General features: G+C 40.3%; 1 protein-coding gene across 2 annotated transcripts in view; it reads right to left on the reverse strand.

Moving 5' to 3' along the window:
• Nucleotides 1-6,043: 6,043 nt before the first annotated feature.
• JMY (junction mediating and regulatory protein, p53 cofactor) overlaps nt 6,044-16,080 on the reverse strand; it is a 104,259-nt gene continuing 94,222 nt past the window's right edge. For both annotated transcript variants that reach the window (XM_023618108.2, XM_070234630.1), the window contains 2 exons: nt 15,667-15,977; nt 6,044-11,633 (listed from right to left, as the gene is read on the reverse strand). In XM_023618108.2, the coding sequence (XP_023473876.1) occupies nt 15,670-15,977 (308 nt within the window). In that variant the 3' untranslated portion in view covers nt 6,044-11,633; nt 15,667-15,669. The remainder of the gene's footprint in view (nt 11,634-15,666; nt 15,978-16,080) is intronic.

Raw genomic sequence — 16,080 nt, forward strand, 5'->3', positions numbered from 1 at the left:
CTTAGTGCATATGAAAGTTGTGTTTACACTACACTGTAGTCTATTAAATGTGCAACAGCATCATGTCTAAGGAAACAACGTACATACCTCAATTAAAAAACACTTCATTGCTAAAAAATGCCAGCCATCATCTGAACCTTCAGTGAATCATAATCTTTTTGCTGGTGGAGGGTCTTGTAAAAAATGCAGTATCTGCAAAACACAATAAAACAAGGTATGCCTGTATATAGGAATTCTGTTGACATTCCAATATTGAATTTTATCAAGCCATTCTTACTAACCCTTTGAATTCTAGTATTTATCTATAGATATTTTTGGATTTTCTACACACATAACCATAGTATCTGCCCAAAAATGTTACTTTCTCTTTCTTTGCAATCCTTTACCTATTCTTTTTCTTGCCTAACTGCAATGTTAGTACCTCTGACACAATGGTGAAAGGAGTGGTGATAGCGGGCATCCTTGTCTTCTTCATGATCTCAGAGGAGGCTCCACACTCCGGTAGTGCAGAAGACTTCTCCCTTTGCCACTAGAGAAGAGAGAGACTGGAGCAATTTTTCCTGGACTGTTGACTGCTCCAGGCTGAAAGTGACACACATTACTGCTTCTAATTCATTGGATAGAACTAGTTATATGGCTCTTCTAACTGCAAGGGTGCTAGCAAAGGTAGGGAAGTTTGATGGATTACCTGGTTAGCATGACTTTGCCACACAAGGGGCTGATAGAGGATAACGGGGACCAACTCAAGGAAGAGTGGGAAGTCCTCCATGAGGACACATCTTGGTGGAAACCTTAAGGATGACGTAGGAGTTTCCTGGGACTGCCGTAACAAAGGACCACAGACAGGGCAGCTCAAAGAGAGAAATTTATTGTCGCATAGTTTTGGATGCCGGAGTCCAAAATCACGGTGCTGGCAGGGAGGGAAGGCCCTGTCCAGGCCTCTCTCCTTGACTTGTAGACGGCCATTCTCTACTTCCGTCTCTTCACATCATCTTCCCTCTATGTATGCCTATATTCAAATCCCCCCCCCCTTTAAAGATACCAGTCATATTAGATCAGGGCCCACCCTTATGACCTTACCTTAACTTCACTATCTGTGTAAAGACCCTATCTCAAAATAAGGACACATTCTGAGGATTAGGATCGCAACATACAGATTTTGTGGGGACACAAAGAAGTTGGTCATTTCCAAAAAATGGGAGGGAGGATAACAGCTCTAGGAAGAGGCCAGTTTGTGCACAGGTCCTAAGGTCAGAAAAAGATTACACCTGTGGCTAGAGCTCAGCAGGCCATGGAACTGATAGGAAAGACCAAATCACATCCAGCCCTGTAGTCCGGGGGATGGAGATTTGAGATCTTATTCTAAGCACAATGGAAAGCAACTGGAGGGTTTTATGGAGGGGAGATGATCTCACCACTTTAACTGTGGGTGGAGAATAAGCTGTAGGCAACAAGAGTGGCAGTGGGAAGATCAGCTAGGAAGCAAGTGCGGCAGTCTAGGCGAGAGCCGAAGATGCTCCAGACCAGAGGGTGGTAAGGGACAGAGAAAGCAGTGGACGTGCCAGATGTGAATTCGAGTGGGTTTGGCAGGACTTGTTGGAGAACTGGATGAGGACGGTGAAGGTGAAAAGGGCAGCAAAGGTAACTTCCAGGTTCTGAATTACAGAACTGGATAAATCGCAAAAGCTGGGTAAAACTAGGGAGGGTTGAGTTCAGGTTTTGCTCGGGGGGGGGGGGGGGGTGTCAAGCGACCCATTTTGGACATGTTATATTTGAGATACGTATGAGGTATCCAAACGAGGAGATCACTAGGAGCTGAATACGTACAGATCTAGTGCTCTAAGAAGAGACACAGACCAGAGAAAAATCAAATTGGGAATCACAATGACAGATGTCATTTAGAACCTTGGGAAAGAGTGAGACTAACTAGGAAGAGAGAGGAGAGTTATGAAGAAAGTCTAGAAATATTTAGAAATGGATATTTCTTCATCTCAACCATCCACCAAAGCCAAAGTATAAACCATCATGCTTATAAATAATGCAGTGACAGTATTGCTGGAGTTGGTGAGATAATACGTCTGGCTGCTGCCTTCTACCCAATCTTAGATAACATGAGAGAGATTCATCATTGACATCAGAAGACGTTTCAGCAAGTGCTGGGTCACAGTCTATTTATGTTGCAATTTCTGATGGTTGTTGGAAGTGCTGACAGAACAGGCAATAGAGTTAAGATTCTCTTTCAAAAATTGTGAAATTGACTCATATACTTGCCCAGATAGGCTATCATATTTTTTTTTAAAAAAGATTGGCACCTGAGCTAATGACCATTCCAAATCTTTCTTTTTTAATTCTTCTCCCCAAAGCCCCCAGTACATAGTTGTATATTCCAGCTGTAGGTCCTTCTGGTTGTGTGATGTGGGATGCTGCCTCAGCATGGCCTGATGAGTGGTGCCATGTCTATGCCCCAGATCCAAACCAGTGAGACCTGGGCCACTGAAGTGGAGCACGCGAACTTAACCATGGGGTCAGCCCTCATCTATTTCTTAAAAGAGGTGGGTCACAAAGTGGCCTGTAGAGAAAACCAAGGGTTTGTTTTTGTTTTTTGCTGAGGAAGATTTGCCCTGAACTAACATCTGTGCCAATCTTCCTCTATTTTTAGTATGTGGGTCACCAGCAAAGCATGGCTGCTAACAGAGCGGTGTAGGTCCCCACCTGGGAATCAAACCAGGGCTTCTGAAGCAGAGTGCACTGAACTTAACTGCTAGGCCACTGGGGCTGGCCCCCAAATAATTTTTAAAAGGAGATTTGAACTACGGGAACACTGGAACATTTAATCAAAGAAAATCCCAGAGGTTTAAGACTCTTTCTTTAAGCATGAAAAAGATCATTTTGGCCCAAAACATTTATGGGATGTTGTTGCCAACTGGACTGTTTCCACCACAGAACCGTAGTGTGGCTTTTGCATAATGTAATTCTGAATAAGATTATATCACGATATGCCCATGATGGCTACAGACGGCAACTTTCTTCCCCTCTTTGTACTCTTCTCCCAAGTCACTTAATGGTGTTAATTTATTCTTCTAGCTTAAATATAGATATTTACACACTGTAGAATATCTGTAAAATGAAGGAATTCAGAGTACGGTTTCTTACTTTAAATCTTTCATACCAAGTTTTAGGAGTAACTGTATGATTGACTCCTGGTAGACTTCATTTTCTTTCCATTGAAAAATGGTCACATACAACATCCGGTTTCTTGCAGTTTGCCAGTCTCTCATCATCCTTGATCACACAAAACTTGTTGATGGAGTTCAATGCCCTCGGGGGTAAATAACTTTTTAATTGTTCTTGGTAGTAAATTATTCTGATAGAAATTGGCCAGTAGGTTTAATTGCTTATGGCTTTTCTCAAAAAAAGCTTTCATACTCAGGAGTTGCAATGATTTGATAAAAGCCTTATTTAATATTACTTCAAGGAAAAAGGGCTCCAGGTGACCAGGGAGATATAGCAGGACACTTACTGAAGGCTGAAAGAACCCACACTGGCTGCCGTCGCTGGGCGTTCCAGCTCTAGAGGCATGTGAAAAGCACACTGCTGAGGCGAGGAGGCCCAGCACCTGCAGCTGTGAGACATCACTGAAGGGGACAAGTTACCTGTCCAGGCATATCTAGAAATACATGTCCCTATGGCTCTCCTCGCAGCAAGTGCGTCGTGGGGAACAGGGTTCCTAGTCTACACTGCATATTAGCCTATGTTGAGCCCAAAGCACTGCACCGGAATTTGCTATAACTCATTCATATCTTAGGATAAGTTGCCTCTGAAGAGATTTGAACTTAATAGCCTTTTTTCTGTAACTGACTTTACTTGAAGTCACATCTTGATGCCTTCGATACTTTCATTTTTATCCTTCCTGAACTTTTTTTTTGAGCAAGATTAGCCCTGAGCTAACATCTGCTGCCAATCCTCCTGTTTTTGCTGAGGAAGACTGGCCCTGAGCTATCATCCGTGCCCATCTTCCTCTATTTTATGTGGGATGCCTACCACAGCATGTCTTGCCAAGCAGTGCCATGTCCACACCCGGGATCCAAACCGGCGAACCCTGGGCCGCCGAAGCAGAATGTGCGAACTTAACCGCTGCGCCACGGGGCCAGCCCCTGAACACTTTTATTGACCAGCAGTTTCTCTAGCACATCTCAACACAGGAGACTCAAGTCTAGTTTTAACCTGGAATGAAGAGCTCAAGACAGTCTCAACTGGAAGCTGAGCGCTAGTCGGCCCTTATAGGGTAAAGTTGAAGATGCTGTGGGATAAAACGGAGGGGTTTTAAAGCAAAGCTCTCGGCCATGTAGGAGTCGTCACCTTGGATAATTTCCTGTCTAACCCCTTTTCTCATGCTTTAAGTGATTGGTAATGTTTGTAGAACTGTGAAGATTAAAATCCAATTCTGTAATTCTCCCTTTCACATTGTAACTTTCTTATTCCTCTACTTTCAATGTTCTGATTAAGAATGTTGATACACAGAGAGGGTCAGACCACACATTGCCCACAGGCTTTCCAACTCAACACTCAACAGAGGGAATTCAGATGGTGTTGAGATAAGGAAGAGAGGCGTTTTAGAAAGACACACGTGCAGGTGGAAAGGCATGAGATGAGCATGTAAAATGGAGATACTGGGGCTCCAGGTTTGGAAAGAAGACCAAAGGCTGCCCACAGAAAGCCTTGTAGCGCTGGTGCATGCTTTCCTTAACCAGCGTGGAGGCAGGAAGTCCAAAACTCTACTGAATGGCTTGGCCATCAAAATTATTGACAGGGAGGAACTTGAAATCAGGAAGATGCATAATGGCTTGAGTATATGGAGTCATTCACAGCAACAGCCAAGCGCAGAGGAGGCGGCAGGAGTGAGAGAAAGCAGGAGGAGGCGCCTGTGATTAGAGGATGGACCCATATGAACTCCACAGGAGAATTAATGGGTCATCAGTCTGTTAGAGGTTAAGCAGTCTGCAAATAGCCAAGTTCAAAGATGAGAGCACACAACTGGTGAGCAAGAGGATCTTGTGAACGGGCAAGTTTATTAGTGGAGAGGTCTGGAGAAAACGTCAACAGTGAAGAACAAAGTTTCCGGTGAGCAACAAAGCTGTGGGGTCTCTGGAAAGATACCGGTATCCATGTACTAACTTGGCAGAGGGACAGAGTGCTTGGGAGATATGGTTAAACTTCGTTATCAATTAGTACCTGTCAGAATGTGATGGAATGTTGGTATTTTTGCACCAAAGAATTTTAAACCTTTCCCAAACAGCTTCCTGTAGCAAAGGTTTCATGAGGTTTTCAACCAGCTTATAGACCTCAGCAAGGTCAGGATGAACGACAGAGTCGCAAAGGACTAAGGAATTCTAGGTAGGTGTAGATTTCCAGGAGAGGTGTTCACCTGTGTTAGTGAAGATGGCTAACCCAATAAAGAGGTCATCCACTAAGCCCACTGCAAGCCAGCTGCACCGTGATTTTCACGAGGCTGAACTAGGTACTAGATTCTTCTGATGAACTATGATGTACTAAGCGGGGTAGAGATGCAAACTGGAGCCCTTACTCAGGACTGGGCAGCATCTGGGACACAAGTCCCTTAGAGCACGCGTGTCTCTGTGTGCAGGGGTGGCATCGAGTCAGCATCAGGTGAGGGCATCTGCCGGGCTCTTGTTAAGGTAGTCCTGTGTTTTGGTGGAAAGCCAATCATCTCCCCCAATTCAGATGATCACAAACTGACTGCTAAATGACAGGCATTTAAAGACCTTCCAATTTTGGAGGTCATCATTTCCAAACTATGTGGGCAGTTACGCAGACACAAATAAGGCTGTTACTAGCACAAGTAAAGTTGCCATTAAAATGTCTCAGTACAAACAGTGGTCGGGAAGAGACAGAAGCAAAGGGGTAGATAGTTTCTGAATCCTGCTCAACATGTTATAACAAATGCACAACTTGCCATGCTCCTTCTGTCTGAAATGAAGTGACAGTATTACCACCAATGCTAGTGTAAACAAACGAAATTAAGTTAACTCAATAAATATCTTTTATTAAAGAAAAAAAGGAATATCGTTAAGCACCAAAACTGTATGTTGTTACATTGCATGTACAAGAAGAGAAAGGTGATTGCAACACTTGGTGAACAAGTACTTAACTCTGAAGTCATGAGTGTAAAACATGAAATACAAAGCAAGACAAATTACAATGCAGAAAAGCTGCACTAAAGGGCAAAAGGCAACCGTCAAAACAATTGGAGATTTCAGAGTATTGCTATAAATGCCTGCCTAGTTTTTTCTTTGCACTTTTAATACTTTAGAATGTTAACTGAGCATATTAAGTATTGTAAATTTGCAAGAGTTGGCATTTACAATACACTGTGCACACTGTCCAACTGACGTCTCGGTGGTAAAGCCATCCTCACCAGCCAAGCAGTGTGCCAGTTAGTGTCTGCTTCTACCATTATAACATTGCACAAAGCTGGTAAATGGTGAGTCAGTTTGCCATTAAAAGTTTCATTTAACCAGAAAGGCTAAAAAACATGTCAGTTTCATTAGCCCTAATGGGCTTTATTATTCATGCAAAATGATCTGTAGCCTTCGATTTTTCATAAACTATATATTACGGTCTCACACTTGGCAAGACATACAGTACAATGAGAAATTCAATGAGACAGTGGGGATTCTGTCCAAGTTGAAGAAGTCAGAAGCCACCTATGGGCTGTATTGTCTACCCCTCTTGGTTCACAAATGAAGGGAAAAAGCCATCTTGTGATTATGGAGACTTCTTAAAACCAACATAATTAGTACTTGGAAAAGCTAGAATAACTTGTTACACTCTTTGATAGTTAACCATAGAACATGCAAGTTAAAAAAAAAAACAAAAACCAAAACTTCCCTTGTTAAAATTGAACTCTAAACCAACACCCATACCTTTTGTATACACCTCAAGATCCCTTTCCAGGGTCTTTCCTTTCCGTCCTTAACTCCCCAAATTGCGCCACACTTAGTTATACCTGACTTGAAAAGAAACAAACTTCCCCCTAACCCTCAAAACAAATAGCTGCTTTGAGATTCAGTGTGAAATAACATTAATAAAATATTTAATATGTCAACCTCAGAGGTATTTTCTGTACATGCACCTTACAGCGGCATAATTATCATGTTTGCAGAAGGGGAGAAACATTTATAAATTTGGAATTCAATCAACTAAATTCCTCAAAATACCAAGCTGTACATTTACCATGGGCAGAACAGAAAATTTTAGAATGAACACGTCTTCGAAATAATGGGCAAACATTTCACACACACACACACACACACACACACACGCAATCCAGACTCCCTCTCACCTTTAAAAAACCTCTGTTTACATATATGATAGTTTAGGCAGCAATATAAACTCATTTTGTAGGAAAAACTTTTAAATTAGACTATATTTACAGGATAAAAAATACCATTGCTTCATTTTACAAAGCTTAACTGAGCAGAGGCTCTTCCTCATGTGCTTTAACTACAGAGCGCTCTGCGGGAGAGTTCAGGGATAGCTACTGAAGGCTCAGGAGCCGGAAGAAACGCAACGTGCTCCAAAAGTAAGGTGCTTCAACTGGCTTACCTCTCTGCCATCTGAGATAAATCTTGTCCGTCAATCCTCTAGCACTAAGCACAGCTCTTCCATGCTAAGCAATAAATGGGAATAAAGTCTGTTTAAAATGCACGTTTAACTTTATATTATCATTTAAATTCAGTGCAGGAATTAGATAAAACTTGTTAAGTTTTCTGCTTTCACTATCAAATGGCTGCATGTTAACAATGCATCTGCCATGGTTTTTAAATGTTTTACAGCTGTTCAAAAAGATTCTTTACAAATAACCCGGTAATATATATGAAATTTCAACTCCCTGATAAGGCCTTTAAGGACCCATTAGTACTTTACAGGTTGGTATCTGATGTTGAGTGCATAACAATTAAATTATAGGGCAAAAAAACCCCTTGTATTTAGTGAAAGAAAAAAACTGCACCTAGGCTAAAAGCAGTGACTTAAATTCATACACATACTCAATGAATGTAGTTAAAAACTGGAGTCTAAGGCAATGTATAAAATTAAATTGTATACTGGTCCCATTCCAAACAGAGAGGATGCTGCCCATTAATTTTTGCTCCACTGATATAGTAAGAGTTTTAATTCTTTAGTATCTGCTATGGCCAAAGTATGCTTTACAGGTGAACACATTTTATGACATCAAGTGGTCAGGCCATATGTTACCATGTATTGCTACACCCTGCAGCTTTGTAGAAACAAGGATTTTCCCCTCATTATACAGAGTACATGACAGTGCTGAGAATTTTCTACGGTTTCATGTCATGAGAAAATCCCCACATTCCCACTGTGGAAATACTACAGCTGATCGACTGTTACAGCTGTGCCTTGGAGCCTGTTTAGAAATGCATTTTATAGAAATGTGCCAGTTCCACAATGAAGAATTAAGGAATGATTGTTTTTATGCTGCTCACCAACTCCATAAGCTGATAAAATATCCACCGAGTAAGCAAGGTGAGTGCTCATCTGTGGAAATCCTCGAGCCAGGCCTTTCCTCACTGCACCCTCCAGTGCCATGGGGAGTGTACGTCACTAACCACACCTTTTCTAAACAGGCCACACTGGTTATATATACATAATGTTGGTCGCATTAGTAGGGGAAATACTGAAAATTGACATTCAAGTGAGCAGTAACATTAACCTCAAAACATCCCCAAGTCATCATCTACTTGTTTCCCGATTTTCAATATATTGCTGTTGAGACTAGACTGGTCAATTCACCTCTGAATTGACTCAACATCAGCAAGCAGCTGTTTGTGGATCTTAACACAGAAATGATACAATAACAGAAATAAAACTGTCAAATATTTTAAACCATATAAATAGTACAGGCAAGACTGGAACTGGAAACATGATCATCTGGAAGTACCATGATAAGTAAATATATACAAATTTAATACTAAGGCCAAATACTAAGACCAAAGATGCTCATTTTCTTAGGGACAAGAAAAAAAAAAATTAGCCATGTTTACATATAATTTTTGGTTCTGAAACTGCTTTAAAATTAACAAGAGGATTCAATTGGTAATCTCATCTTGACGGACAAGTGGACCATAGTTATTTGAAATTTTAATATTATTTGTGAGAACTGCGCAGCTGATGACCTGCAGCTAAATAAAGTGTAATTTTGTGGAAGCAGGAACCTGAATCTTGAGGAAGAGAACGGGTGTGCTGGAGAATGTTATTTGCCAGAGAATGAGCACAGTGGCTGCCAACGAGGCTTTCCTTTCACCTACTCACTCTCAAGTGTGGGATAACCGCCACGGAGCGCTACAAAGGGACGTGCTGAGAGCCGTGAGTGCGCCCTACAAGGGTCTCTAGGGCTCTCAGGAAGACAGACCACAGGACCCTTGTATAAGTGAGCCTGTCTTTAACATGGAATCCCAGCTGTAAGATTAAATGGGTAGTAATTCCCTCAACACAGGAAAGTCCCCATGCCTTTGTTGTTAATTTAACACTAGATCCTCCAGTATTTTTCTAAATGTCAGTAAGTGAAAACAAAAACCAAAAACAACTTATGTAATGAACAAGCATCCAAAGGCATAAAACTAATACATGATTTTTGCTAAAAAAACTTTTTTCAGACGTATTAACAATCAAACCAATCATTCTTTGGGTTAAAAGGCATACTTCAATGCTTTACTGAAGGTGTACAGGGAAAAAAAATCTACCCCCCCACCCCCATCATGGGGTGAAGATTTCTAATCTTCCCAGACAAGATGTGGGAATAATGCTAGAATACAACCAAGGTATCGTGAAAATGGTGTGCAAAAGCTCCTAGTCTCATCTATAAACATATTACCAACATTTAAGCAGAAAGATTTTGTTTTATATAACCTATTGCCAAAAAACTTTCCCCATAATTATTTTAAAGGAAATAACATTTTAAAGTGATAAAGGTGCGACCATTTCTTTTTTTCTCCAGGAACACCGATTCATATACTTTGGAGGGCTTTTACTCTGGGACTGCTTCTGGGTCCAGGCCAGAGAACCGCCTCATAAGAAAGAAAGTTCTTTTTGGTGCTTCAGTCCTTAACTCCTTTCTCATAAAGGCCAGCATCTGTCTCAAGCAGAATTACACAAGACAGCACACTGTAAACTGAGTTCCACATATCTACCTTCATTCAAGCCTACAACAGTCCTGCTGAGAATTCATGATGTCTCCATTCATATAAAGGCATCCTTCAGGACTCCATTACAGCAAAATCAGCACCTAGAGCTACACACACGTTGAAAAACTTAGTGACAATAACAAAGGCTCTCTCCCAAAATCCCACTCACAGCATGTGGAGATAGTGAAACGCCAGGCAAGCAGGCTTTTCTGCCTGTCTGCATTCTGCATGCAGCCGTGCGCCGCATAACAAGGCTTCGGTCGACGACAGGCCGCGCACAGGACAGTGGTCCCCTAAGTTTAGCGCCACACAGCCTAGGTGGGAGTAGGCTGCACACTCTATGATGTTCACACAATGAGGAAATTGCCTAATGACACATTTCTCAGAACGCATACCTGTCGTTAAGTGCCACACAACTGCACACGGCACACTTTTTTCACTGTGGAGCATAAAAATAAAACTTAAAATGGTGCATGTTAAAAAGACTTAAGATCTGCATCCCTATTACTGAATCCTGATTTTGATTCTCAATAGGAAAGTCATGTCAAGTTACAGTAATCAAGCAATAGTTCAAACAAAAAGACTAAAGATAATTTGAAATATTATCAAATTACAAAGTATTGCTTCTCATAAACAAAGCTGCACATAAAATTCAAACTATTATAAATTCACAATTATGAAGAGCTAAGCATGGAAATTTGTACTTCGAAACCTTACAAAGTGTTAAGAGTGTGTGGTCTTCTAAAAATACGCCATGTTAAATGTATTGTGTTGTGGTAAACACAGTAATAGGTGTATCTCCATGGTTATGTATCTTTTCAGATGTTGTCAAACATCTTTATGAAAATTCCTTTGGAGATGAGTAATGTGGAAATTTTCAGAGCCTTTCCATCTGATTTTCTTTCAATTCCTGTCCTATAGCTATCATGATAAACTTCTTTTTCGGAGTGTCGCACTACTTTATAGAAGCTGATATGGAAGCAGCTCTGTATTTAAGCAGATGACTTATTCAGTGCACTGAAAGATGGGTTTCAAAGCAGTCCCGATACAGCTCACAGTAGATCTGTCAACCCAGTGTTCTTCCAACTCACAGCAACCCCGAGCTCTACTGGCCACTACAAGGATGTAAATGCGTGGACAGGAGGGGAAGGTGCTTCAAAAGCCAGGAATCTCCGGAAGGCCTTTTCTTCACTGCTGTCAGGAACATTGCACATCTAAAACTCACGGTCTATTGGAATGACTGGAAAAGCGATCACTTGCCAATTGTGCTTCCTTTTTTCACACCACTGATCCCATACACTTGGGATCTAATGAAATCCAACTGAGGAACAAAGTGCTTAAAATTTTGTTTTCCGAAAGAATAAAAACCAATCTTCAACTGTAGGTATCTTTTTCTTTCTGTTGGGTCACCTGTTTACAAACAAAACAATACAGTGTATTAGAAAAAGGTGACCTATTAAAGATAGTGTGTAGGTATGCTTCCTCACCCCCTCTGCAAGATCCAGGTCAACACTGATGGTTTTTTTCTTCTAAGTGGCCATTATACAGATGGTGTACAGCAGACATGTTTTTTAAAAAAGGATATGCTTCTACTCTTTTTTTTCTTTAAAGTTTTTTTTTTTAAAGATTTTATTTTTTCCCTTTTTCTCCCCAAAGCCCCCCGGTACACAGTTGTATATTCTTTGCTGTGGGTCCTTCTAGTTGTGGCATGTGGGACGCTGCCTCAGCGTGCTTTGATGAGTGGTGCCATGTCCGCGCCCAGGATTCGAACCAACGAAACACTGGCCACCTGCAGCAGAGGGCGCGAACTTAACCACTTGGCCACGGGGCCAGCCCCTGCTTCTACTCTTAAAGCAATAAAAATGAAAACAAAATAATCTGAATATGGATTTTGAACACTGTTTAAAAAGTTGTATATTAGATTCACTTTGACTTTCATTCTTTTTTGCTCTAACATGTATGTCAAAACTATATACTAAAAAGGAAAATACAAACTAAAATATTTGCCTCATAAACTCCCAGTATGCTAAGTACTATTAAAGAGTATCTCTAAAATTCACTAGAGTCAGTGTTTGTTACAGTGACATTTAGAGGTCAGGATTAGTACTAGTCTTTAAACGAACACTTTACCAGGACTTTTTAAAATTGAAAATAGCTGTGTTTGAGATCTAAGAGCTTACTCAGGGCACAGGAGCATATATATAAAAACCAATCTGCCAGACAAAAGCTGACACACACATGAATAAAGTACCGACTTATTTCATTACAGTTCTGCATTACCTAATACATGTGGCTACTGAGCACTTGAAGCGTGGCTAGTGTGGCTGAGAAACTGAATTTTTCATTTGATTTAAATTAAATGAAGCAATATAAAAATCTGTCCATTAAATACAATTTTATTGTTTTAGTAGGACATTTCACTTTAACCACTGAATACTTAGCGTACAAATTGAGATGTGCTACTAGTAAGTGTAAAACACCCACTGGATTTTAAAGATTCAGTACCAAAAAAATACATAAACTACACATTGTGAATTTTTTATACTGATATGTTGAAAGACTCTATTTTGGATATATCACGTAAAATAAAGTATTACTAAAATCAATTTCACCTGTTCCTTTTAACCGTTTTTAGTGTGACTTTTGGAACTTTTACAATTACACCTGTGACTCACAATGTATCTCTAGTGTATGGCGTCATTATAGTTACTTCCAAGTTTAAGAAGGACCCCAGAGGAAATAAATTAGAAACTCAAGAAAAAGATATATAATTACTTGTATTTCCTTATGTTTAGAAATCCCCTTCAAGGATATTATTACCTATGACTATCTCTGAGAAGAGTTTTTAGAGGAAGATTAGGCAGAACAACAACCTTCACTTCTAATTTCATGACGTTTTGAGAAATTAGTTCTTCAAAAAACAAAACTTTGGGATTACATTAATGATTTAAAATCTCTAAGAAAGAAACCGATTAATAATAGGCAGTACAAATATAGCCTTTTCAGCCAATCATAGAGAAGTATCTAAAAGTTCAGAGCCTTTAAAAATGATTTCCCAAGACCACACATAAAGCAGCAACACACAGCTCCTTCTCACTGCCTGCTCAGTGGGTGGGGAACACAACTACAGCCATGTGCTTCATAACGCCTTTTGGTCAACGACAGACCCCACATATGACAGTGGGTCCGTAAGACTAGTACCCTAGAGCCCAGGTGTGTAGTAGGCTGCAGCATCTAGGTTTGTGTAAGTGCACTCTATGATGTTCACACAACAACAAAATCCCCTAACAACACATTTCTCAGAGCGTAGCCCCGTCGTTAAGCGGCGTCTAAGTACAGTCTGTGGTCTGCTTCCGGTGTAGGGTACATTCAGTCTTTTAAAAGCGACTTTGCAACATTCCAAGCTCATAAATTTTCTGGGAGTATTTCACCATTTCTCTCCACATTATACTACATACACCAGCCATAAACGATCACCCCAAAAAAGAGAAGTTTTAGGCAATTTTCAAAGTGGTATTCATCATAGACCATATTCTTAACATCTGATAGATGGCTAAACGAGCGGCCAAAAGCTATAAATAACATCCAGCCACTTCAATATACAAAATGCTGTTGCAATATCATGTGTTGGGCAGGATCTGGTGGGATGGGAGAAGACAAGCAGGGATGGGTCATGTACCCTGGCTGGGCCATTGCAAGCAGGGATAACAAAAGGACTAAACACCCAATGAAGTGAAGGCCCAGCTGTGGGATTAACCAATCAGTACTAAGATGGTAGTTTTAGGCATAGGCTTAGCAGCTCAGCAGCTCACTGAGAAGCCACAAGCAAAAGGACACAAGAAAATAGGCAGCAAGCACTGTAAAGTGGGAGACGACTCAGTGTGGAAAAGATTCCCAATCAGACACACCTGAGTCTCTAGACGCATTCACACACTGAGTAGACATACTAATATCTTTACATTCCTCTACAAAGCATAGTGTACTATGTACAAGCACAAATGGTTTAAAATTATTTTAGAATCCAAAAACACTAGGTCATACAAAGTAACTGATAATTAGTGTCTCTCTAAGTAACAGGAAAAAAGGATACCAAAAGCCCAAGACCCATGGCAGGACACTGGTGCTGTCGACTGTTGGCTGAAGCACATTAAAGGTAACACACAACCACGGATCAAGAGGAATGCGATTTTTCACTCTTTTTGTTAAGCCACTGACGGGTGCAGACACTGATGGCGGGGTGGGGTTGGGAGTGTAGTACAGGAACACTTTCCTGATGGACCAAGCCCAGAAGGAAAAGGTAAAACTGCTTTTAGAAATATTTTATTTGATATATCCAAAATAGCATCTTTCGACATATAATCAATATAAAAAATTAACGACGTAACTTGCATTTTTTTGTATTAAGTCTCCCAAATCCAGACGTGCGCCCGTGCATGCATCACGTCTATTCAGTCAGCTCCTCGGGAGCGACGGCCAGGAATCTTCATTTTTAATCAGCTCCCCCAGTAATTCTTACGATAGGCATGTTTAAGAATTACTGTGCTAGTGAATAAGTTTATTATGCCTTTACCTACTTCCTCCAGGACTAGAGTCTTCCCATTTTTGGTGAATGTTCGGAAGCCCCCAGAAACATATTCCATCAAAAAAACATAATAACTAATAGAATATATTTTGCACAAATTGTAACATTTCAGTTATGATCATTACCAATCCTGTATCCTATTTAATCTATAGAATGTGTTATCTTTACTGATTCTATATATTTAGCATAATTTGTGCCACATTACTCTACCATTAGCTTATTAAAATGTAGTGGAGTACAACTCTCTGTTACCTTAGGAAAATGCCAAATGTGTAACCAATAGCCACAGGGGTACTCAGTAAGATATGTACACAATTTTTATATATTTATTATGTCAGCTGCAATTTTATCTAGACCATGCAGTAACTATGATAAGCCTTAAAATGATAAACCTTAGTTTTAAAGGCTTAGAAAGCTAAATAATCAAACAATACAACAATTTTTTTAGACTGATCTTAAAAACTTCCTTTGCGGGCAGCTAATGAGACATCAAAATTCAATATGCATTTTAACAGTTTGTAACCAAAATAGAAAAAGCCTTTCCTTTTTTAAAAAGTAGAATAAGACCGTCCCTTTACTAGAGTAAGACTGTCCTCTGTACTTGGGATATAGTTGTACTGCAGAAATTTTTAATGAGCAGGATATAAAAAACACAGCATTTACATAGCAGTATCTTTGGAAAGTGCTTTTCTGTTAAGCTCCTTGAAACTACACAAGTAAAACCTGAAGTTTACAAATTTATGATCCATGCTATAACTGAGCTGTATAATAAATAATAAGCCTCAGACTCAAAATAGAACAGACTTCATCATCCACTATAAAACTGTATCGCTGAATGCTATCAAAAAAAGGAAGCCATACTTGTTAGTTTTCCCAGTCCGTGCAAGGCACAGCCTCCTCTTCATCCTCTGACTCAGGGGATGCTTCTTTGATTCTTCTGAGAGCTTCATGGATGCTCCGTGTTAGAGGGTCTGTGTCGGGCAGGAGCGTGAAGGATTCTCTTAAAACTTCCTTCTGTACCTTCTTCAATTTCACCCCTTTCCTTATTTGTGCCAAGATATTATTACTGTCATCTTCATCAGGAAAAGGAGGCAGAGTTCGCTGTTCAACCTTTTTCAGATGAAAACTACCACGCTTCAAGGAAGCTAGCACCTCATCCATGGGGGAGCTCACTTTAGAAAAACGAGAGAGAACAATTACAGTTAGGATGGCACTTCGAGTCAAAGTGTAGACCTGTAGACTTTAGGACAGTAATAGCCCAGGACACTGAAAACA

This window comes from Equus caballus, chromosome 14, assembly GCF_041296265.1.
Source record: "Equus caballus isolate H_3958 breed thoroughbred chromosome 14, TB-T2T, whole genome shotgun sequence".
Classification (NCBI taxonomy): Eukaryota; Metazoa; Chordata; class Mammalia; order Perissodactyla; family Equidae; genus Equus; species Equus caballus.